Source organism: Tachypleus tridentatus, unplaced genomic scaffold (genome assembly GCF_004210375.1).
Source record: "Tachypleus tridentatus isolate NWPU-2018 unplaced genomic scaffold, ASM421037v1 Hic_cluster_1, whole genome shotgun sequence".
Lineage (NCBI taxonomy): Eukaryota > Metazoa > Arthropoda > Merostomata > Xiphosura > Limulidae > Tachypleus > Tachypleus tridentatus.
In genome coordinates, this window is record NW_027467777.1 from 14,762,810 (window position 1) to 14,789,505 (window position 26,696).

Consider the following 26,696-nt stretch of genomic DNA (forward strand, 5'->3'; position numbering starts at 1 on the left):
AACTTTAACTAGAAAAAGTTAAAATAACGTAACTGAATTAAAATAAATTTAAATGTAAAACTTTGTTTGAATACAAAAGTGTAGAAGATTTATTTTAGGAAATAAACATTTATTTTTACGTTAGATGTAATTAATGTTATTAAACCAGGTGACTTTGTTAAGTAGTTGAATTTCTGTGCTAGCAATTCCTGGTTGACAGGCGACTGGTTGACATCATCCACAGCCAGCACTTTGTTTTCTCTTTACTAACAAGCGATGAGTTTGACAGTCATATTATAACTCTCTTTTCTCACTATTTAGAAAACGAAAATACTTGGTGACGGAATACGATTCCGTGACCCAAAGGTTGTGAGCCGAATGGTCAGATGAGTCAAAGGTCATGTGTGTTTAATGCTATTGTGTTATTATATTAGTAATTATTGATACAAATAATTAAATATATTTAATTTAAAAAACTAATTACTAGATTATTTCTTTTAATTTTTAAACGCAAATAGGAAAGAGAATTGTATCTTTCTAAGGAATAAAAATATGTTACTATGCAACCTTATAATCTCTGTATCACCTACCTGACCAGCCAAGGAGAACAAAAGCATTAGGAAAATTCTGAGGGGAAGCTTGGCCTTGTAAGCTTTGTGAGACCAGAGTCTGTGGGCACCAGCTGTTGTTCCAAGACAAGACAAGAAAACAGACACAACAGCTGAAAATGTAAATTGAAATTAACTGAATCAAATAATTTTGTTTTATTACTTAGTTATATAAATAAATGACATATATTCAATATCTTGTTATTTAACCTTCGTATGTGGTTATTAGTAAAATTAAAGTAGTTAGTAACACTAAATATATTAGCTGATTAAGATGTCAGACTTTAAGTAAACATTATATCTGCTGAAGACGGATGGTATCAAACTTTTAATTAAAATAAAATGTTTTGATCTTCTTAGGCCATATTCAGGTTAATAAAGAAATCTTTCTTCTGTTAATATAAACTGTGGTACCGATCTTTCTTCTGTTAATATAAACTGTGGTACCTATCTTTCTTCTGTTAATATAAACTGTGGTACCGATCTTTCTTCTATTAATATAAACTGTGGTACCGATCTTTCTTATGTCAATATAAACTGTGGTTCTGATCTTTCTTCTGTTAATATAAACTGTGGTACCGATCTTTCTTCTGTTAATATAAACTGTGGTACCGATCTTTCTTCTGTTAATATAAACTGTGGTACCTATCTTTCTTCTGTTAATATAAACTGTGGTACCGATCTTTCTTCTGTTAATATAAATTGTGGTTCTCATCTTTCTTCTGTTAATATAAACTGTGGTACCGATCTTTCTTCTGTTAATATAAACTGTGGTACCGATCTTTCTTCTATTAATATAAACTGTGGTACCGATCTTTCTTATGTTAATATAAACTGTGGTTCTGATCTTTCTTCTGTTAATATAAATTGTGGTACCGATCTTTCTTCTGTTAATATAAACTGTGGTACCGATCTTTCTTCTGTTAATATAAACTGTGGTTCTGATATTTCTTCTGTTAATATAAACTGTGGTACCGATCTTTCTTCTGTTAATATAAACTGTGGTACCGATCTTTCTTCTATTAATATAAACTGTGGTACCGATCTTTCTTCTGTTAATATAAACTGTGGTACCGATCTTTCTTCTGTTAATATAAACTGTGGTACTGATCTTTCTTCTGTTAATATAAACTGTGGTACCAATCTTTTTTCTGTTAATATAAACTGTGGTACCGATCTTTCTTCTGTGAGCCTTTCAGTTGCGAAAGATTTTAAGAATGTTATGTCTTCTTTCAGTCATATTCAGAAGTATTGTAATGAGGTATTATGTTAAAAGTATTGTAATGTGGCATTGTGTCGGAAGAATTTTAATGAGGTATTATGTTAAAAGTATTGTAATGTGGCATTGTGTCAGAAGAATTGTAATGTGGGATTATGTTATAAGTATTGTAATGTGGCATTATGTCAGCAGTATTGTAATGTGGTATTAAGTTTGAAGTATTGTAATATGGTATTATGTCAGAAGTATTGTAATGTGGTATTATGTCAAAAGTATAGTAAAGGGGTATTATGTCAGAAGTATTGTAACTTGGTATTAAGTTAGAAGTATTGTAGAGTGGCATTATTTCATAGGATTGTAATGTGGTATTAAGTTTGAAGTATTGTAATGCGGTAGAAGTATTGTAATGTGGTATTATGTCAGACGTATTGTAATGAGGTATTAAGTTAGAAGTATTGTAATATGGTAGAAGTATTGTAATGTGGTGTTTCGTCAGAGGTATTGTAATGAGGTATTAAGTTTGAAGTATTGTAATGTGGTATTATGTCAGACGTATTGTAATTAGGTATTAAGTTAGAAGTATTGTAATATGGTAGAAGTATTGTAATGTGGTGTTTCGTCAGAGGTATTGTAATGTTATAAAATTATCGTAATGTATATAAACATGCACGAAACTTTGAAATTTCGTAAACGTGATTAATGTCGGTAAGTATATGGCTAAAAACCTAAAACAAGAAGTGTAATGTCAGTCAGTATGTGTAATGTTTAAAGCACTACTGTTACACTGCAACAAAATCTTATTACTTGGAAATGTTCAGAACTATGCTTACATTCTACCATGAAATGTTACTGTAATTTAATATAAGACGAGTAATGTATCCATTCATAAAGTACACAGAATGTATGAACTACACAATGTATAAGTTTAACAGAATAAATCTGCAGGTTGCTTTGAAACATTTCCGTTACAAACGAACAAGTCAACTATAATGAAACGCAGTTTTAACAGCAGTGTGTACAACCGTTTAAAATTCACTATTTTTTGCTGTTAGGTTATTTTTACCCTGGTGGCGATGTGAACATTTATCTTGACACGTGACGAAGGAAGTTCATGCTTGGGTAACTTTAACAGAAAATCAAGTCAGGTCTTTCAAGTGTGTAGAATAAATATTGAAATAAGAAAACTTTGGAGAATCTCCAATAAAGTTAAAAAAACGTTAATATTTGTTTGTGTATTATTTTGGACAGAACAAAGTATACGTGTAAAAGATTAAAGTAATTCAGTTTTTGTTTCGTTTTTCAGACATACTTGGTGGTAGTTAGGTGCATCAGAAGTGTGATTATTATTATATCTTTGGTATATAATATTTTCTATATCAAAGCAGAACCAGTTGAACCCAATCTAAAATGCACCAAGAAACAGTTTGTTCAACAAACCACGAACGATGATAAGAAACCAGGTTCATGTTGGCTCCAACACGAATATTACACTTCTCGAGAAAAATGAACGAAATATACCTATAGAATAACGGAACACCATTAGAATGAGGAAAATATTTTATGAAATGTGAAACTGGAACATGGAATCACCAAGCATTCTATTTTAATCCATAAAAAACGATTCTGAGAGTTAAATCGTTAGAAAATCATGAAGGATTTTATCCTTGTTAGATAGTTACTAACAAAACAAATCGTTTAAAACTGATTAACTGGCAGGTTTGAACTTTATTCAAAGTCACTAAACAAGTTTCTGTATAAGTATTATATACTTATCTACTTATGTAATAATTATTGACTTTTTGCCAACTTATGAAACAATTATTCACGTTTTACCTATTTATGTAGTAATTATTGATGTTTTACCTCTTTATGTGGTAATTATTGATGTTTTACACTACTTATCTAATAATTATTGAAGTTTTACACTACTTATGTAATAATTATTGAAGTTTTACACTACTTATGTAATAATTATTGAAGTTTTACACTACTTATGTAATAATTATTGAAGTTTGACACTATTTATGTAATAATTATATTATATTCTTAACCAGCAGGATTTTCCGAGGCAGGCTACTCACGTTTATTTTAAGAAAGTCTGTACTGACACGTTATAAACAGATTTAATAACAGAAATCAGCGATATTTTAAACATAAATTTCGGTATAAATCACATGTCTCTACTTACCAAGTACCCAGCCTTGCCACGTTGGCTGAGTTATACCCAGGTATATTCCAAGAAATGTTGTTGCGTGTAGAAAGATGAAAATTGTCACGTTCGTCCATACTAGAGGTAATTCTTTATCTGGGACCTGTTCTGTTGACGACGTAACCTTGTTTGGCATTTCTTCTCCTGCTTTGGGAGTCATTTTCTGAAATTAGGAGACAAGAAACAAACTCAGAAGAGAAAGGGTGTTTTTAGTTGTTTTTCTTTCGTCCATTGAATACGGCGCTAAGGTACTCGTAGACCATCTGCAATAGTCGTCTAGAATTTAGAAATGATTGATCAGAGGGAAGGAAGTTAGCCGACACCCAAACTAATGAACTAGAGGGAAGGCAGATATTCAACATTCAAGGTTATCTCTAGGGCTACTTTAAAAAAATAATGGAATGGACCCTTCTATTATAACCCCATCAGTTGAAAAGACAAACATGTTCTTAAGGTGATTCGAACCTACCACCTTCAAATTGTGAATCGATTTCCGTATCCATCAGTAAAGCTGAGAAAGGCCTGAAGTTTATTAGTTACAGTATTATGTATAATAAATTTCAAGAAGAAGAGATGTTACGTCACGTTAAAAGAAACAACAACACAATTTGCGGTAGTGTCAATTTCAATCAATAGTTTTCTTTCTTGTAACTCCCTCAGTGATTTAATTGTACGTTCTATTGCTCGTCACGTTGAAAAATCCGTATTTTGATAGTCACGTTGAACATAACACAGATAACCCATTGTGCAGCTCTGTGCTTATAGATAACAACAAAAAGATCTTGACACGTGGTTGATGAACTTATAATCATTTTCAAGTTTTGGTTTCTACATAATTAAAATATCTTCAAATAAAATATCATAAAATAATCTAAATATTCTTCCTTCTTAATTATTAATTAATTGAAAAGCTATCTGAAAGTATCACTTCGGTCCTTGAGTTACCAACATCTCTTTCGTACAGCTGTGTGCAATGCCTTATGTCAGAGGGTGATACTAAATCAGAAAGGGGATATTTAGGTTTATGGCAGAATATAATAATATAATATAATATAATATAATGATATTATACAATATAATAATATAATACAATATAATGATATTATACAATATAATAATATAATACAATATAATGATATTATACAATATAATAATATAATACAATATAATGATATTATACAATATAATAATATAATACAATATAATATAATATCCGTAATTAACATAAGATTTGCTCTCACAAATAATATACAGTAAATTACTTTTTCATATCGTAAATCATACTTCACTGTCACTAGATGGCGGTGTCTAAGATTGTATGTTTGGTTGTTTTGAATTTCGCGCAAAGTTACTCGAGGGCTATCTGCGCTAGCCGTCCCTAATTCAGCAGTGTAAGACTAGAGGGAAGGCAGCTAGTCATCACCACTCACCGCCAGATCTTGGGCTACTCTTTTACCAACGAAAAGGGGGATTGACCGTTACATTATAACGCCTTCACGGCTGAAAACGAGAACATGTTTGGTGTGATGGGGATTCGAACCCTCGACCCTCGAATTACGAGTCAAACACCTTAACACGATTGGCCATGTCGGGTCACGTGTCTAAGATTCTCAATATTTAATTCTTTTGACTTGTTTGTTTTTGTTGGAGAATACCGACCCAGAAAGTCGCAAGTTTCACACAGATCTACGCATATTCTTACGTGACGGACTGCACGAGGAGCAGTCTAACCAACAAAATTCACCGCCAACTCTTATACTCCTGTTGTAAGGTCAAATAACAAGACAGGAATGTCACTTGATGAAGTTGTCCTAATTTTGTTGCAGTGAACTGGAAATTATGCTTTATGTGATTCACAGTCAGCGCACACTAGCCTTAAGGTCATATTAGACCCAAACCGAAAGGAATTCAATGGAAATATGTCAATCTGACGTTTAGACCTATTATTTCCCCAAAAGTTCGTCAGGGGGAGTCACATGTCTTATATGACAACTATATAGTATAGAAAATAAAATAACCTCACATAATGGACGCTTAACGTTGCAATTTGTACTGTTGTGACGTCACTGAAATGCGCGCATAGCATGAATCGCGAGAAGAATTATACGCTCTGTACACAAACATCACGTATGAAATTTTGATAAAAATATTTGTTACTCTTTATTTTGGTTTTGCCTGCTTTTGAAACAAAATATTTTTTTGAAATAAAAAGCTACTTATTTCTATCTGCATATTTATCATCAATATTAAACCTAATATTAATTTACGTGACTACAAACCGTGAACAGGAAACAAAACATTTACACATATAGTGAACTGTTGTTTCTAGGCCTTATCTTTCATGTGAAACAGTTCGATACCAGAATCAATCAACATTCTTTGAACTATACTTTATAATTAAATTTATACTAATATGAGTAGATTATGAATCAGTGTCGGCCACGAATGTTGTTTCAGTAATTACGAAAAGACTGGTTATACTTGAAGTATTTAAACCTAAGGGAGTTCAAAACTCTGAAAATAATTAATTACGTTAATAAATACGTGTTTAAGATTGCAAACAAACAATAACCTCTTTCATTAAACGCCATCATAAACTATACTAAAAATAATTGACAGAAGAACCCTAAACTACGCTATGTTTTATATAAGAACAAACCTACGTTCCTTTTTCTCTATAGACTATGAATAAAATAACCCTAAACTACGTTATGTTTCATAGACCGAACAACCTTAAGTTTTTACTCTCTATAGAGTACACATAAAACTAAACTAAACTACGTTATGTTTCATAGACCGAACAACCTTAAGTTTTCACTCTCTATAGACTACACATAAAACTAAACTACGTTATGTTTCATAGACCGAACAACCTTAAGTTTTTTATTCTTTATAGAGTACACATAAAACTAAACTAAACTATAGTATGTTCTGTAGACAGAATAACTGCAAACAACGCTAGGCGCTACAAACTAAACACACGAAAGGCGGTTGTATAAACACGCAACGTTTTCGCTGGATGTTCTTGAAGTTGTAATAATATATATTGGTAAGTATGCTTTTATCTGTTTAGGAAAGAAATAGGAAGAGAGGTTTCCATTAGTATCTAGGTAGATAGAAATAACTTTTGTGAATTTCTTCCATTAGATACTAGTAACTTTAAACAATAAAAAGTACCCATCCAAGACACATGTTACAGAGAAATGTCACATTTTAGTCTTAGCTGAAAAGGGTCTGTCCCGGACTTCTATAAAAAATATCAAATGGCCTCTTAAATATTCTGTGTACTAATGACGACAGCTTCTATCATAAGCAGCTTTGTTGTCTCTAAAGAAGTTGTGTGATTAGAACTGGACGGCCTCATGTGTAATAAAGTTCTTTCTGTGACCTATTTCCGTGTAGAGATAAGATAAATCCAGGAAACGTTAGAACTAAGATTTAAATAATTATTGTTTCACTGAAATTAACATTTTTTACCATGTTTCTTACGTAAATGGCATACAAAACACACGAGTAACATTAGAATATTTTACCTGTTACCAAATGTAACCAGTGACACAATTTAATATCAAGCTATAATTCTACCTTCTTTTTTGTATAAGGTTCACAACTGACTCAGGATAGGCCTAAAATATAATAAAGCTATTATTCTACCTTCTTTTTTGTATAAGGCTCACAACTGACTCAGGGTAAGCCTAAAATATAATAAAGCTATTATTGTACCTTCTTTTTTGTATAAGGCTCAAACTGACTCAGAGTAAGCCTAAAATATAATAAAGCTATTATTCTACCTTCTTTTTTGTATAAGGCTCACAACTGACTCAGGGTAAGCCTAAAATATAATAAAGCTATTATTCTATCTTCTTTTTTGTATAAGGCTCAGAAATGACTCAGAGTACACCTAAAATTTAATAAAGTTCCTTGATGGGTAGAGTAAAAATTACTCATTGTGTAATCTTATGTCTACAACAACAACAAAACTCTTTAATGTAGGATATATATACAACTATTTGTGGAATGGCTAACCAGTTTACGTTTGCTTGCTTCAAGATAAGGACATAACTACACAATGGACTATCTGTGCAGTTCTCACCAAGGGTATCGAAACCTGGTTTCTAGCGTTATAAGCCCGTAGGCGTATCGCTATGTCATTTGGGGCAACCAGTTTATAAATCCTTCGTTTAAAGCCACAGTCTTTAGGCGTGGAAAAATTATGAACCATTGGACAACCTATTACAATAATCCAAAGTGCCATAGGTCAACTTTTTTACAACGATTGAAAGTACCACAAGACAACCTGTTTCAATGATCGATGGTTCTACAGGGCAACTTATTGCAACGATGCAATGCGTGATATGACAATGTTTTACGATAATCCAAAGTGCTACAAGACAACTTTATACAACGATCCAAAGTGCCATTGTATAACCTTTTACAACAAACTAATATACCACTAAACAACCTTTTACAACGATCCAAAGTGCCATTGTATAACCTTTTACAACAAACTAATATACCACTAAACAACCTTTTACAACGATCTTTAATGTAACAGAATAACATTTTACAACGATTCAATATACCACACGACAACCTTATACAACGATACAAAGTGTCACCTGTCAACAGTCGGTGACCCATTTCATTCACAAATACTAAACAGGATTTCTGTAACAGTTGAGAGATCCAGGCCAATTGCAAAGGAGTCCTTACATTACATTCCACTGTCTTGAAGGACTTCTAGTCCATCAGATTACCTCTTCTCAGTTTCACGATAAGTTCAGTTTTTCAAATCTTTCACAATAAATTTCAGTGTTTTAACAATTACCTAACTCAGTTTTCTTTACTTTCAGTAAAACACAACAACGACAAAAGAGAGATGCATTGAAGAAACTACTGCTAACAGATAAAACCAAAACTAACAAACTCCACTTCTGATGGCTATTACAAAGTAGTTTTTTATACTTTTAACAATGATTAGAGTATAGTAGTTATAGCAACTTTGATTAAAGTTTTACTTGAGTTTGGTTGCTGCTGTTCTCGGTATGTCCATATCTGTGTGTGTCATGTTCCTTAAAACTACAATGTGTTAGTGTTACGACCTTAATGGTTGTCCAGTGTACATTTACTTGGGAACTATTATAACAAAAATCATTTCGTGATGCTTAATTAAATAGTATCATTAAGTTGCTACCATGAAAGAAGGATACGAGAAATATTAAAGATGTATTGATGTTGCAAATTAGTATCAATAAAGGATACGTACCTAGATTCACGTATTTCTCTACTATTTATATCATCTACAGATTTATTAATGAAGGATACGTACCTAGATTCACGTATTTCTCTACTATTTATATTACCTACAGATTTATTAATGAAGGACACGTACCTAGATTCACGTATTTCTCTTCTATTTATATCACCTACAGATTTATTAATGATGGATACGTACCTAGATTCACGTATTTCTCTTCTATTTATATCACCTACAGGTTTATTAATAAAGGATACGTACCTAGATTTACGTATTTCTCTTCTATTTATATTACCTACAGATTTATTAATGAAGGACACGTTCCTAGATTCACGTATTTCTCTTCTATTTATATTACCTACAGATTTATTAATAAAGGATACGTACCTAGATTTACGTATTTCTCTTCTATTTATATTACCTACAGATTTATTAATGAAGGACACGTACCTAGATTCACGTATTTCTCTTCTATTTATATTACCTACAGATTTATTAATGAAGGACACGTACCTAGATTCACGTATTTCTCTTCTATTTATATTACCTACAGATTTATTAATGAAAGACACGTACCTAGATTCACGTATTTCTCTTCTATTTATATCATCTACAGATTTATTAATGAAGGACACGTACCTAGATTCACGTATTTCTCTTCTATTTATATTACCTACAGATTTATTAATGATGGATACGTACCTAGATTCACGTATTTCTCTTCTATTTATATTACCTACAGATTTATTAATGAAAGACACGTACCTAGATTCACGTATTTCTCTTCTATTTATATCATCTACAGATTTATTAATGAAGGACACGTACCTAGATTCACGTATTTCTCTTCTATTTATATTACCTACAGATTTATTAATGATGGATACGTACCTAGATTCACGTATTTTTCTTCTATTTATATTACCTACAGATTTATTAATGAAGGACACGTACCTAGATTCACGTATTTCTCTTCTATTTATATTACCTACAGATTTATTAATGAAGGATACGTACCTAGATTCACGTATTTTTCTTCTATTTATATTACCTACAGATTTATTAATGAAAGACACGTACCTAGATTCACGTATTTCTCTTCTATTTATATCATCTACAGATTTATTAATGAAGGACACGTCCCTAGATTCACGTATTTTTCTTCTATTTGTATCACCTACAGATTTATTAATGAAGGATACGTACCTAGATTCACGTATTTTTCTTCTATTTATATTACCTACAGATTTATTAATGAAGGATAGTACCTAGATTCACGTATTTCTCTACTATTTATATCACCTACAGATTTATTAATGAAGGATAGTACCTAGATTCACGTATTTCTCTACTATTTATATTACCTACAGATTTAATAATGATGGATACGTACCTAGATTCACGTATTTTCTTCTATTTATATCACCTACAGATTTATTAATGAAGGATACGTACCTAGATTCACGTATTTCTCTTCTATTTATATTACCTACAGATTTATTAATGAAGGATAGTACCTAGATTCACGTATTTCTCTACTATTTATATCACCTACAGATTTATTAATGAAGGATACGTACCTAGATTCACGTATTTCTCTACTATTTATATTACCTACAGATTTAATAATGATGGATACGTACCTAGATTCACCTATTTTTCTTCTATTTATATTACCTACAAATTTATTTTGTTTATAAAGATATCTCCAACTACAAGTAGTTTATTTCCACGTTTAACTAATTATCTAAAATTAAGGAAATATGATTGTAAAATACCTCTAGTATTCATTATCTAAACAATTATATAAGAATTTTAACAAGTTTAATTGTTCATATTTAATTTGTTGTTTTACAAGAAACGTGGTTCGAAGTTGCAGATCAGATCGAATAACAATGCTTTGAATTTCGACAATTATTTAAGAATGACTATATTCACAGATAAACGTTTACGAAAGCTCAGATATTATTCGACGTACCTCAGTAAAGCTGGGATTTTTGTTCCAGTTTCTCACTGTTCTTGTTTACAGTTTGCTGGGTTTCCACTTTCTTGTTCTGCCGCGTTTCACAAGATCACAAACAGGAAAGTGAACAGCGTTTTTGATGCAATATCAACTTTTTAACTATAGAGGGCACTTTCAGTTCTTACCAGTAAGGATAAAATGTGCGAATAAAACTAGTCAAACAAGGAAAATCAGAATTCACTTCAAAAGTCCCAATGGAATTTTGAAGGACACAACCAGGAGAATATTTCTGTTTCTCGGACGTCCAAAAACTCCTTTATTCAACTTTGAAATAAATAAACTTTGCGTCTTTCATGAAGTTTCTACACAGTGTATTTACTTTTAAATAATATATTATGTTTAGTTGTCTTCCAAATAATTCTTAACATTGTTTATTTTCACTACTGAAGTAGCTTTAAAAAAAATTGAAAACAATATGTTTCTTCTTGATACTGATTACTATTAAACAGTTATCGATTAATTTTAAAATTAGTTCGGAATCTCTAAGTCAAAAACCCTGATTTGTTCTATTTTTGTGAAGTAGTTTAGTGTGCTTAACTTCAGTTAAACCCATTTGCTACGAGACGTTAGGTAAAGATATTTGGCGGTAAACTCAAGGTTACCCAAATGTTGAGGTTAAACGTATCAAAGTAAAACTTTTGGACTCAACAAACCAGGTTCTTAACTAAAATGATGTGAGAGGTACAAACTAACACAAAGTTGTAGACGTGTAGACTTTGTGTTGAAGTAGCTACTTGTCTTATTGATTCCTGAACTCTGAGAAAAAAAATTCTATGGAAACTTCTGCGAAAGGATCTTCTGGTAGAGTTGCTATGGGCGTTGCATACTGTCGCGTTGTTAATACAACTGCTCACCATTAAAACCCATGATGTTTGGTCTAGAGGTCTTACTGCTCAAGTTTTTCCAATCTCATGCCATTGATTGACCTAATGTGAAGGCTGGAAACAAAATGGATTGGTGCACTATCTAGCTGGTACCGCATTCTAGATTGATGTTACCACATTCTAGTGTAAGGAGCTAAAAGGTAAGTCATCAACAAATTCAATCAATTCATCTTCGAAAGCCAGCAATCTCTTGTCGTAGAATAGCGATCATTGTAGATGTCACATCATACATTATTACACCATTGAATTTTATGTTAGTGTTGCGGCAACCAATGTAAATTGTCAGATGTCCAGTAGTCCATCACACCATACCATGAGATCTGTGGTATGATAAAAACTGTGTTTTTCATCCAGTAATATTAGGATCCAACTACAAAAGACAATCATGACTTGTAGTTTTGCTCTCCAAGACCTTCATGACAATGGACAATGTAAGGATGAATCTTGGGTTGATATAGACAATTTCTGGTCTGTGAGGAATATTTCATACCTCTGTAGGAAAATCCTTTACATGAGAATAGCTACGGTGGGTCAAGTGGGTTTGAAAACTTGGATTAAATTTAAAAAGCAGAAAATAAATTGACAGGTGTTTAATTCCATAGATATCTATAGTTTTATAACGTATCTTGTATTAAGAGAAGAAGTTGTTGATTTAGAAAATTATGCAAATTTATGAAACATTCTCAGAGAAAACAGCATTGTGATTTGCTGCTTTTGTACAGATATAAGGTACCTCAAATTGACAGTGGCAAAACTGACACTTCATTAGTATTTATTCGACTTTTATATTATGTCAGGTAATAAATGGTCCGGCCTAATTAGTAAGTTATACACTTTTAACATTCCACGCCTACTTCACAACAAGCAGAAACAATTGCCCTATCCTGAATGTATAAAAAATATCCTATTCCACTGATAAACTGCAACTGTTTCTGATGACTCTGGTTCTATGAAATAATGTTGGCAATTACGGATCATCTTTTGTGGTACATGTGTTTAAAATATTCTTGTAAATCGTAAAAATAACGTTTTGTTTAATAATTATTTATTATTGAAAATTGTATTTAAGAATGCGTAATCTAAATGCTTTGATAAATTTCTTTTATGTTCACAACATGAGTAACAGGAATCGACGTCTTAATGTTTCATTGTACAAAGAACAGCTTTCAGACCAACTTTAGATGAATAGATAAAAATTCTCCATTCTTGAGGACGACGTTCACTACCGACTTCTTTCATTTTTCCATCAAAATTTCTATACAAATATAAAATATTTTCTATGCAAGACTTTTATGGCTACTTTCGTCGATTGAAATTTGTTTCTGGGGCTATTAAAATTCATTGATGTAACAAAGAACCAACAAGTTCTCCATACAGCTTTGTTATAGAAAGGTCATGAATCAAATCATTTAGTTATTCCTGTGTAACAGGTCAGACGTCATGAATCAAATCATTTAGTTCTTCCTGTGTGACAGGTCCGACGTCATGAATCAAATCATTTAGTTCTTCTGTCTAACAAGTCAGACGTCATGAATCAAATCATTTAGTTCTTCCTGAGAGACAGGTCAGACATCATGAATCAAATCATTTAGTTCTTCCTGTGTGATAGGTCAGACGTCATGAATCAAATCAATTAGTTCTTCCTGGATAACAGGTCAGACGTCATGAATCAAATCATTTACATCTTCCTGTGTAACAGGTCAGACATCATGAATCAAATCATTTAGTTCTTCCTGTCTGACAGGACAGACATCATGAATCAACTCATTTAATTCTTCCTGTGTGACAGGTCAGACGTCATGAATCAAATCATTTAGTTCTTCCTGAGTGACAAGTCAGACGTCATGAATCAAATCATTTAGTTCTTGCTGTATAAAAAGTCAGACATCATGAATCAAATCATTTAGTTCTTCCTGTGTGACAGGTGAGACGTCATGAATAAAATTATTTAGTTCTTCCTGTGTGACAGGTCAGACGTCATGAATCAAATCATTTAGTTCTTCCTGTGTGACAGGTCAGACATCATGAATCAAATCATTTAGTTCTACCTGTGCGACAGTTCAGACGTCATGAATCAAATCATTTAGTTCTTCCTGTGTGACAGGTCAGACGTCATGAATCAAATCATTTAGTTCTTCCTGTGTGACAGGTCAGACGTCATGAATCAAATCATTTAGTTCTTCCTGTCTGACAGGACAGACATCATGAATCAACTCATTTAATTCTTCCTGTGTGACAGGTCAGACGTCATGAATCAAATCATTTAGTTCTTCCTGAGTGACAAGTCAGACGTCATGAATCAAATCATTTAGTTCTTGCTGTATAAAAAGTCAGACATCATGAATCAAATCATTTAGATCTTCCTGTGTAACAAGTCAGACGTCATGAATCAAATCATTTAGTTCTTCCTGTGTGACAGGTGAGACGTCATGAATCAAATCATTTAGTTCTTCCTGAGAGGCAGGTCAGACGTCATGAATCAAATCTATTAGTTCTTCCTGTGTGATAGGTCAGACGTCATGAATCAAATCATTTAGTTCATCCTGCGTGACAGGTCAGAAGTCATGAATCAAATCATTTAGTTCTTGATGTGTAACAGGTCAGACGTCATGAATCAAATCATTTAGTTCTCCCTGAGTGACAAGTCAGACGTCATGAATCAAATCATTTACATTTTCCTGTGTAACAGGTCAGACGTCATGAATCAAATCATTTAGTTCTTCCTGTCTGACAGGACACACATTATGAATCAAATCATTTAGTTCTTCCTGTATAACAGGCCAGACGTCATGAATCAAATCATTTAGTTCTTCCTGTGTGACAGGTCAGACGTCATGAATCAAATCATTTAGTTTTTCCTGAGTGACAAGTCAGACGTCATGAATCAAATCATTTAGTTCTTGCTGTATAAAAAGTCAGTCGTCATGAATCAAATCAGTTAGATCTTCCTGTGTGACAGAACAAATGTCATGAATCAAATCATTTAGTTCTTCCTGTGGGACAGGTCAAACTTCATGAATCAAATCATTTAGTTCATCCTGTGTAAAAGGGCAGACGTCATGAATAAAATCATTTAGTTCTTCCTGTGTGACAGGTCAAATGTCATGAATCAAATCATTTAGTTCATCCTGTGTGACAGGTGAGACGTCATGAATCAAATCACTTAGTTCTTCCTGTTTAACAGGTCAGACATCATGAATAAAATTATTTAGTTCTTCCTGTGTGACAGGTCAGACATTATGAATCAAATCATTTAGCTCTTGCTGTGTGACAGGTCAGACATCATGAATCAAATCATTTAGTTCTTCCTGTGTAACAGGTCAGACGTCATGAATCAAATCATTTAGTTCTTCCTGTGTGACAGGTGAGACGTCATGAATAAAATTATTTAGTTCTTCCTGTGTGACAGGTCAGACGTCATGAATCAAATCATTTAGTTCTTCCTGTGTGACAGGTCAGACATCATGAATCAAATCATTTAGTTCTACCTGTGCGACAGTTTAGACGTCATGAATCAAATCATTTAGTTCTTCCTGTGTGACAGGTCAGACGTCATGAATCAAATCATTTAGTTCTTCCTGTGTGACAGGTCAGACATCATGAATCAAATCATTTAGTTCTTCCTGTCTGACAGGACAGACATCATGAATCAACTCATTTAATTCTTCCTGTGTGACAGGTCAGACGTCATGAATCAAATCATTTAGTTCTTCCTGAGTGACAAGTCAGACGTCATGAATCAAATCATTTAGTTCTTGCTGTATAAAAAGTCAGACATCATGAATCAAATCATTTAGATCTTCCTGTGTAACAAGTCAGACTTCATGAATCAAATAATTTAGTTCTTCCTGTGTGACAGGTGAGACGTCATGAATCAAATCATTTAGTTCTTCCTGAGAGGCAGGTCAGACGTCATGAATCAAATCTATTAGTTCTTCCTGTGTGATAGGTCAGACGTCATGAATCAAATCATTTAGTTCATCCTGCGTGACAGGTCAGAAGTCATGAATCAAATCATTTAGTTCTTGATGTGTAACTGGTCAGACGTCATGAATCAAATCATTTAGTTCTCCCTGAGTGACAAGTCAGACGTCATGAATCAAATCATTTACATCTTCCTGTGTAACAGGTCAGACGTCATGAATCAAATCATTTAGTTCTTCCTGTCTGACAGGACACACATTATGAATCAAATCATTTAGTTCTTCCTGTATAACAGGCCAGACGTCATGAATCAAATCATTTAGTTCTTCCTGTGTGACAGGTCAGACGTCATGAATCAAATCATTTAGTTTTTCCTGAGTGACAAGTCAGACGTCATGAATCAAATCATTTAGTTCTTGCTGTATAAAAAGTCAGTCGTCATGAATCAAATCATTTAGATCTTCCTGTGTGACAGAACAAATGTCATGAATCAAATCATTTAGTTCTTCCTGTGGGACAGGTCAGACTTCATGAATCAAATCATTTAGTTCATCCTGTGTAAAAGGGCAGACGTCATGAATAAAATCATTTAGTTCTTCCTGTGTGACAGGTCAGATGTCATGAATCAAATCATTTAGTTCATCCTGTGTGACAGGTGAGACGTCATGAATCAAATCACTTAGTTCTTCCTGTTTAACAGGTCAGACATCATGAATAAAATTATTTAGTTCTTCCTGTGTGACAGGTCAGACATTATGAATCAAATCATTTAGCTCTTGCTGTGTGACAGGTCAGACATCATGAATCAAATCATTTAGTTCTTCCTGTGTAACAGGTCAGACGTCATGAATCAAATCATTTAGTTCTTCCTGTGTGACAGGTGAGACGTCATGAATAAAATTATTTAGTTCTTCCTGTGTGACAGGTCAGACGTCATGAATCAAATCATTTAGTTCTTCCTGTGTGACAGGTCAGACATCATGAATCAAATCATTTAGTTCTACCTGTGCGACAGTTCAGACGTCATGAATCAAATCATTTAGTTCTTCCTGTGTGACAGGTCAGACGTCATGAATCAAATCATTTAGTTCTTCCTGTGTGACAGGTCAGACGTCATGAATCAAATCATTTAGTTCTTCCCGTGTGACAGGTGAGACGTCATGAATAAAATCATTTAGTTCTTGCTGTGTAACAGGTCAGACGTCATGAATCAAATCATTTAGTTCTTCCTCTGTGGCAGGTCAGACGTCATGAATCAAATCATTTAGTTTTTTTTGTGTGACAGGTCAGACGTCATGATTTAAATAATTTAGTTCTTCCTGTGTGACAGGTCAGACGTCATGAATCAAGTAATTTAGTTCTTCCTGTGTGATAGGTCAGACGTCATGAATCAAATCATTTAGTTCTTCCTGTGTGACAGGTCAGACGTCATGAATCAAATAATTTAGTTTTTCCTGTGTGATAGATCAGACGTCATGAATCAAATCATTCAGTTCTTCCTGTGTGACAGGTCAGACAAGACAGTTTGCGTTCAGGTGCCACAGGAATAGAATTATCAGATGAAAATGACTGATTGTTTTCTTTTCAAGATAATTTTCCTGTTTCACAGTTTTCTCTTGTATGTAGGACTGGAAGAACATCCCTATGAGGTACTGGTTTCATTACACATGTAATATCTGTATACTGAATGTATTGTTACGTTCTTCCAATATGAAATGTCAGTCATACATAACTAATGTATGATGATATTTAAGCTTGTATTAGAACTGTAGGTGACACACTTGCTCTCTTCTTTTCAGCCACCGTGTCAAGTCAGATGTACAAACTATACAACACGTATGAAACCCAAAGTTTTTCTTGGTCCCCAATTTTAGTCCCGTATTAGTGGTAATAAACTACTTTTATCTTGTGTGTAATGTTTTTTCTTCTTAAAACTGTAATAATATATTTTCATATAAGTAGCAGAATCTGCATAAGCGATTTTTGAACTGTACTTGAACTGGAAGCAGCAAAATTTGAAACCATTTTCTAAAAATTATAAAACAATTTACGTTTACAGAACTTGGGTTTAAAATGGTAAAAGGCACAACATTTTGCAGATTATATTGCGGTATCATACAAGAAAAAAGATTGGGCTTTGTTTTGCCTGTGCACGAAAAAGGCGAAGTGGCCAACTGGGTTGGTGAGAGGCAATTGAGATAAAGAGGAGACTGACTTCGCCCCTTTCATGCTCGGTCGAAGGAATTTTCGAATGTTTTAGTTAACTAAGTAAGTGATCCTCAGGCGTACCAGATGAGTGTTAAACAGAATAAATGATGGTGGAATTACTAGAAATATATTGAGAACAAACAACATATATTAACAATAATTTGAAATTTTACACCAATACAGTACAGCCAGTATTTGAAATTATTAAAACTTATGGCTTTCACCCATTAAACTACCAAAGTAAAGTTCATTTCATAACATATATTTATTATTTTTATGTTGATAGCACGGTTTTGTTTTGTTCTCACATAGCGCAGATAAAATATTAAGATTTTACACTAGCTCAAAATCTGGAGGAGGTGAACAAATATTAATTACATTTTTAAAACCAACACCATCGAATTACGCGAAGCGCTCAAAGTTTTTCCAGTAGAAAATGTTTTGTTGTCCAGTGTCATCAAGCTAAGTGAAAACCACATATGATATGATGTCTATCAGAACCATTAAAACTTGTAACATTTGCGAAAAATTTCTAACACTAATTTCTGGCGGAAAATACTCATATACTCAAATCATAAATACATGTTCAGATCAGCAAATTATAATTCTAAGGATGGGTACATCACCTTTTTAATATTACGAATACAATATAATATGCATCAAAATGGGGTATCAGGACCATCTAAAATGAGACCAACAACAAATGTTACGTCAGTAATGATAAAAAAAAGTTTAATACAGTGGAACCCCTCTAAGCGGCCATCCCTCAGATTCGGTCACCCTTTGAAAGTGATCATTCAATCACAGTCCCTTTTATTGTTTAAATAATCCCTAATTATGCACAGTGAAACCCCTCTAATCAGGCCAGTTTGTCTCAGTCCCGAAGGTGACTGCTTTAAAGGGGTTCCACGGTAGTTGAGAATACACGAACACGGGATTTATAAGTGAATTAGCTCCATTTTCCTAATACGGCCGTACCCATCATGTCCAGGTGCGATATACTTTCTAGAAATGAGGCCAACGGGCATTGGCTGATCGAAATAAAAATTTGCATTCAATAATTCGCATACCTCAAACATCTAGAAAATAAAACAAAGAGTCATGTAATTCCAAAAGGTTATGTTTCCGATACATTGACAATAGAATTACCCATCATAGGACTGTTAAATTGACATTAGGAAACCATCGTCTTCACACACTGGACATAATATTGAAAGGTCACAAGAAAAGATGAGGATACTTAGATATTCTAAACATCCAAACTAGACACATCGTGATGTCATGAGTGAAAAGACATTTCATGCCAGGTGGGTTTATATGTAATTCTGCTAAATATGATAAATTTCCGTAAAATTACATCAGGTAACATCAGAGAAACTCAAGATGTATTTCTCAAACGTGGTGTTCAAAGACATTGGCCGTGATTTGCACGTGACTTGTTGTTTCACTTAGTTAAAACAGTATTAATAGAACGTACTTGATACAATGAGTTACTAACAGTTCATACCTTTCTGTAATAACATGTATAGTTACTAACAGTTCATACTTTCATGTAATAACATGTATAGTTACTAACACTTCATACTTTCATGTAATAACATGTATAGTTACTAACAGTTCATACCTTTCTGTAATAACATGTATAGTTACTAACAGTTCATACCTTTCTGTAATAACATGTATAGTTACTAACAGTTCATACTTTCATGTAATAACATGTATAGTTACTAACACTTCATACTTTCATGTAATAACATGTATAGTTACTAACACTTCATACTTTCATGTAATAACATGTATAGTTACTAACAGTTCATACTTTTCTGTAATAACATGTATAGTTACTAACACTTCATACTTTCATGTAATAACATGTATAGTTACTAACAGTTCATACTTTCATGTAATAACATGTATAGTTACTAACAGTTCATACCTTTCTGTAATAACATGTATAGTTACTAACAGTTCATACTTTCATGTAATAACATGTATAGTTACTAACACTTCATACTTTCATGTAATAACATGTATAGTTACTAACACTTCATACTTTCATGTAATAACATGTATAGTTACTAACAGTTCATACTTTTCTGTAATAACATGTATAGTTACTAACACTTCATACTTTCATGTAATAACATGTATAGTTACTAACAGTTCATACTTTCATGTAATAACATGTATAGTTACTAACAGTTCATACCTTTCTGTAATAACATGTATAGTTACTAACAGTTCATACTTTCATGTAATAACATGTATAGTTACTAACACTTCATACTTTCGTGTAATAACATGTATAGTTACTAACAGTTCATACTTTTCTGTAATAACATGTATAGTTACTAACAGCTCATACTTTCATGTAATAACATGTATAGTTACTAACAGTTCATACTTTTCTGTAATAACATGTATAGTTACTAACAGTTCATACTTTCATGTAATAACATGTATAGTTACTAACAGTTCATACTTTCATGTAATAACATGTATAGTTACTAACAGTTCATACTTTTCTGTAATAACATGTATAGTTACTAACAGTTCATACTTTCATGTAATAACATGTATAGTTACTAACAGTTCATACTTTCCTGTAATAACATGTAGAGTTACTAACAGTTCATACTTTCTCTGCCCACGGTGAATAGAGCATAAATAGCCAATTGTGAAATAATACTGTATATCAACTTTATGTAATAATACTGTATATCAACTTTATGTAATAATACTGTATATTAACTTTGTGTAATAATACTGCATATTAACTTTGTGTAATGATACTGTATATTAACTTTGTGTAATAATACTGTATATTAACTTTGTGTAATAATACTGTATATTAACTTTATGTAATAATACTGTATATTAACTTTGTGTAATAATACTGTATATCAACTTTGTGTAATAATACTGTATATCAACTTTGTGTAATAATACTGTATATCAACTTTATGTAATAATACTGTATATTAACTTTGTGTAATAATACTGTATATTAACTTTATGTAATAATACTGTATATTAACTTTGTGTAATAATACTGTATATCAACTTTGTGTAATAATACTGTATATTAACTTTGTGTAATAATACTGTATATTAACTTTGTGGAATAATACTGTATATTAACTTTGTGTAATAATACTGTATATTAACTTTGTGTAATAATACTGTATATTAACTTTGGGGAATAATACTGTATATTAACTTTGTGTAATAATACTGTATATTAACTTTGTGGAATAATACTGTATATTAACTTTGTGTAATAATACTGTATATTAACTTTGTGGAATAATACTGTATATTAACTTTGTGTAATAATACTGTATATTAACTTTGTGTAATAATACTGTATATTAACTTTGGGGAATAATACTGTATATTAACTTTGTGTAATAATACTGTATATTAACTTTGTGGAATAATACTGTATATTAACTTTGTGTAATAATACTGTATATTAACTTTGTGTAATAATACTGTATATTAACTTTGTGTAACAACACTATATATCAACTTTACGAAAAAAAAATTATTTTTAAAAATTGACATTTCTGAACCTGGGGAGAAATGTAGTTTATTTGTCTTGAACACATAACTTTGATGCTAAATTTGAGTTTAAATTATGTGTTAAAAAAGCTCCCATGTTATTAAATTTGCTTCCTTAACTTCAAGTTAATTGGGCAATCATACAACTAACAATTGGTGAAGTTTGAATAAAAAAGACGTAACCTCCGGAGTGAACAGCATTATCTGATAATTGACGACATGATCTAGTTTATTTTGAAATCAACTTTATCTGATTTATCAATATTTCATATACGCGTTATTTTACTCTTTTCCAAAGTTTTCGTCACGTTAAGAACGTGCTTCATCCAGTCGGAGTCACGTGTCAAACTACATTTAAGTGTGGGCATGAGCTCGTAACTGTGATCACGTGAAAACGACCTAAATTTGAAACACGTGGTTAATGTTATTTTTTTTACCACAACCAATTTGGTTTGTTAATAATTTTTTATTGTATGTTTCTTTTAAAGTACTTTCATTTTGAACTATGAAGTATTATGTGAATATTAATCATTAACTTACAGGAAAATATCACACTGAAACCATTATGTTCCTAAGTTAAGCAATCCATTTTTATTTGTCCTTGAGTTTTTTCGGCTAACAATTAGAGATTCAATGAAAAGACAAGTTATCGTATACACGAAAAAAACGTCTCGCAACTTGTGTTGTTCAGACAGGTTTTAATAACGCCCTAAAGGACGTTCTTAGGATGACGTCATGTCATAAAAACATAAATTTCTGATCACCAACTTCTATTGGTTGAAATAAAGTTACACGGTCTAGTCGCACATATCAAATACAAACAATTTAGATACTAAGTATGGAAACAAAATTAAACGTTAGCATTTAAAATGTGGTTTCAAACCAAATTTATATTCAATAGACAACTTATAAATATAGTGTTAAAATAAACACTTCATTCACACTAAGTTTCCTTGAAACACAAAAATATATAAATCTGAGACAGAGCTACAAGGAAAGACGACCGTTATTTTGTTTTAACATATTTTACAAATGATTTAGTACAGTACTTCAAACTCCACTAGAGGCACTGATTGCAATAATTGTTGAAACTGTACAGTCTACATTCAGTATTCATACAGCAGGTATCACTGTACAGCCTACATTCAGTATGTATACAGCAGGTATCACTGTACAGCCTACATTCAAGATGTATGCAGCATGTATCACTGTATAGTCTACTTTCAATATGTATACAGCATGTATCACTGTACAGTCTACTTTCAATAAGTATACAGCATGTATCACTGTACAGTCTACTTTCAATATGTATACAGCATGTATCACTGTATAGTCTACTTTCCATATGTGTAGAGCATGTATCACTGTACAGTCTACTTTCAATAAGTATACAGCATGTATCACTGTACAGTCTACTTTCAATAAGTATACAGCCTGTATCACTGTACAGTCTACTTTCAATAAGTATACAGCATGTATCACTGTACAGTCTACTTTCAATATGTATACAACATGTATCACTGTACAGTCTATTTTCAATATGTATACAGCATGTATCACAGTAGAGTCTACATTCACTGTATATAGGAACATGTTAATAAGGATCATAACTGAAACTTTTATACCAGAACGACAAAGCACCAACAATATAAATTAGAAAGGTTCGTCGTTATTTTTAGTAACAAAAACCAAATCTTTTCATATCAATAATCGCTCCTACCTTTTCTTGGTGCAAAGTCCACGTGTACAAATAAGTAAAATAACAGCAACTTTTTCCTTACAGTAAATTGTTAATAGTTTGACAGATTTAGTTTTCTTGTCACCACATTATTCCAGTGTTGTAGACGCGCGTTGTACAACAACTGGTTGTACCTCGTGAGAAATGAACAAATTCATACACCTATCGTGGTTTAGAAGACGTGACCTATTTAAAAGCTGCTTTGTTAAAGAGAAAAATAAAGACCACAACTGTTGTAGGTCAACATATTTCTGGAAGGGAGTAACTCTTTTAACGGAACTTTTCAACTAAAATTAAAATATATTGAGTTCAAACCTGTTACGTTATAAGACATATCATAAGAAACGTTCATAATATAATAGCATTTGTCAGTGAATTATCTGTATATTTACTCAACTTACGCCATAATAGTATTCTTAAATTTATCATAAGATAATTAATTATATCACAAAATAAAAACGTTTTCTCAATTTTACAGCTTCAGAGATTTACTAAAAATACAATATATTAAAAATTGTTAAAAATTCATTAACGCTAGAATTTTACTCAATAGACAGTATAACATCTTTACTTAGTAGACAGTATAACATCTTTACATAGTAGACAGTATAACATCTTTACATAGTAGACAGTATAACATCTTTACATAGTAGACAGTATAACATCTTTACATAGTAGACAGTATAACATCTTTACTTAATAAACAGTATAACATCTTTACTTAGTAGACAGTATAACATCTTTACTTAGTAGACAGTATAACATCTTTACTTGGTAGACAGTATAACATCTTTACTTAATAAACAGTATAACATCTTTACTTAGTAGACAGTATAACATCTTTACTTAGTAAACAGTATAACATCTTTACTTGGTAGACAGTATAACATCTTTACTTAATAAACAGTATAAGATCTTTACTTAGCAGACAGTATAACATCTTTACTTAGTAAACAGTATAACATCTTTACTTGGTAGACAGTATAACATCTTTACTTAATAAACAGTATAACATCTTTACTTAGTAGACAGAATAACATCTTTACTTAATAAACAGTATAACATCTTTACTTAGTAGACAGTATAACATCTTTACTTGGTAGACAGTATAACATCTTTACTTAATAAACAGTATAACATCTTTACTTAGTAGACAGTATAACATCTTTACTTAGTAGACAGTATAACATCTTTACTTAATAAACAGTATAACATCTTTACTTAATAAACAGTATAACATCTTTACTTAGTAGACAGTATAACATCTTTACTTAGTAGACAGTATAACATCTTTACTTAATAAACAGTATATCATTTTTACTTAGTAGACAGTATAACATCTTTACTTAATAAACAGTATAACATATTTACTTAATAAACAGTATAACATCTTTACTTAGTAAACAGTATAACATCTTTACTTCGTAGACAGTATATCATCTTTACTTAGTAGACAGTATAACATCTTTACTTAGTAAACAGTATAACATCTTTACTTAATAAACAGTATAACATCTTTACTTAATAAACAGTATAACATTTTTACTTAATAATCAGTATAACATCTTTACTTAGTAGACAGTATAACATCTTTACTTAGTAGACAGTATAACATCTTTACTTAGTAGACAGTATAACATCTTTACTTAGTAAACAGTATAACATCTTTACTTCGTAGACAGTATATCATCTTTACTTAGTAGACAGTATAACATCTTTACTTAGTAAACAGTATAACATCTTTATTTAGTAGACAGTATAACATCTTTACTTAATAAACATTATAATATCTTTACTTAATAAACAGTATAACATCTTTACTTAGTAAACAGTATAACATCTTTACTTAATAAACAGTATAACATCTTTACTTAGTAGACAGTATAACATCTTTACTTAATAAACAGTATAACATCTTTACTTAGTAGACAGTATAACATCTTTACTTAATAAACAGTATATCATCTTTACTTAGTAGACAGTATAACATCTTTACTTAATAAACAGTATAACATCTTTACTTAATAAACAGTATAACATCTTTACTTAGTAAACAGTATAACATCTTTACTTCGTAGACAGTATATCATCTTTACTTAGTAGACAGTATAACATCTTTACTTAGTAAACAGTATAACATCTTTACTTAATAAACAGTATAACATAATTACTTAATAATCAGTATAACATTTTTACTTAATAATCAGTATAACATCTTTACTTAGTAGACAGTATAACGTCTTTACTTAGAAGACAGTATAACATCTTTACTTGGTAGACAGTATAACATCTTTACTTAGTAGACAGTATAACATCTTTACTTAGTAGACAGTATAACATCTTTACTTAATAAACAGTATAACATCTTTACTTAATAAACAGTATAACATCTTTATTTAGTAGACAGTATAACATCTTTACTTAATAAACAGTATAACATCTTTACTTAATAAACAGTATAACATCTTTACTTAATAAACAGTATAACATCTTTACTTAGTAGACAGTATAACATCTTTACTTAATAAACAGTATAACATATTTACTTAGTAGACAGTATAACATCTTTACTTGGTAGACAGTATAACATCTTTACTTAATAAACAGTATAACATCTTTACTTAGTAGACAGTATAACATCTTTACTTAGTAGACAGTATAACATCTTTACTTAGTAGACAGTATAACATCTTTACTTAATAAACAGTATAACATCTTTACTTAATAATCAGTATAACATCTTTACTTAGTAGACAGTATAACATCTTTACTTAGTAAACAGTATAACATCTTTACTTAGTAAACAGTATAACATCTTTATTTAGTAGACAGTATAACATCTTTACTTAATAAACAGTATAACATCTTTACTTAATAAACAGTATAACATCTTTACTTAGTAAACAGTATAACATCTTTACTTAATAAACAGTATAACATCTTTACTTAGTAGACAGTATAACATCTTTACTTAATAAACAGTATAACATCTTTACTTAGTAGACAGTATAACATCTTTACTTAATAAACAGTATAACATCTTTACTTAATAAACAGTATAACATCTTTACTTAGTAGACAGT

General features: G+C 31.5%; 1 protein-coding gene across 2 annotated transcripts; it reads right to left on the reverse strand.

The window, feature by feature from the left end:
- Window positions 1-461: 461 nt before the first annotated feature.
- On the reverse strand, window positions 462-23,754 carry LOC143241860 (delta(9)-fatty-acid desaturase fat-7-like). Of its 2 annotated transcripts, none has more exons than XM_076485140.1 (3): window positions 23,596-23,754; window positions 3,995-4,178; window positions 462-700 (listed from the first exon to the last, which is right to left on the reverse strand). In XM_076485140.1, the coding sequence occupies exons 2-3, from the start codon at window positions 4,173-4,175 to the stop codon at window positions 477-479; spliced, it is 405 nt and encodes a 134-aa protein (XP_076341255.1). In that variant the 5' UTR covers window positions 4,176-4,178; window positions 23,596-23,754; the 3' UTR covers window positions 462-476. The 2 variants fall into 2 exon arrangements, with proteins under 2 accessions (XP_076341255.1, XP_076341253.1); XM_076485138.1 differs by lacking the exon at window positions 23,596-23,754 and adding an exon at window positions 11,251-11,409.
- Window positions 23,755-26,696: the final 2,942 nt, after the last annotated feature.

What these genes read in the sequence shown, in the direction of transcription:
- LOC143241860 (XM_076485140.1), bottom strand. Translation starts at nt 4,175, where the DNA reads ATGACTCCCAAAGCAGGAGAAGAAATGCCAAACAAGGTTACGTCGTCA. An exon ending in GTGGCAAGGCTGGGTACTTG is followed by an intron (nt 701 to 3,994) that starts GTAAGTAGAGAC and finishes TTACATTTTCAG; the next exon opens with CTGTTGTGTCTGTTTTCTTG.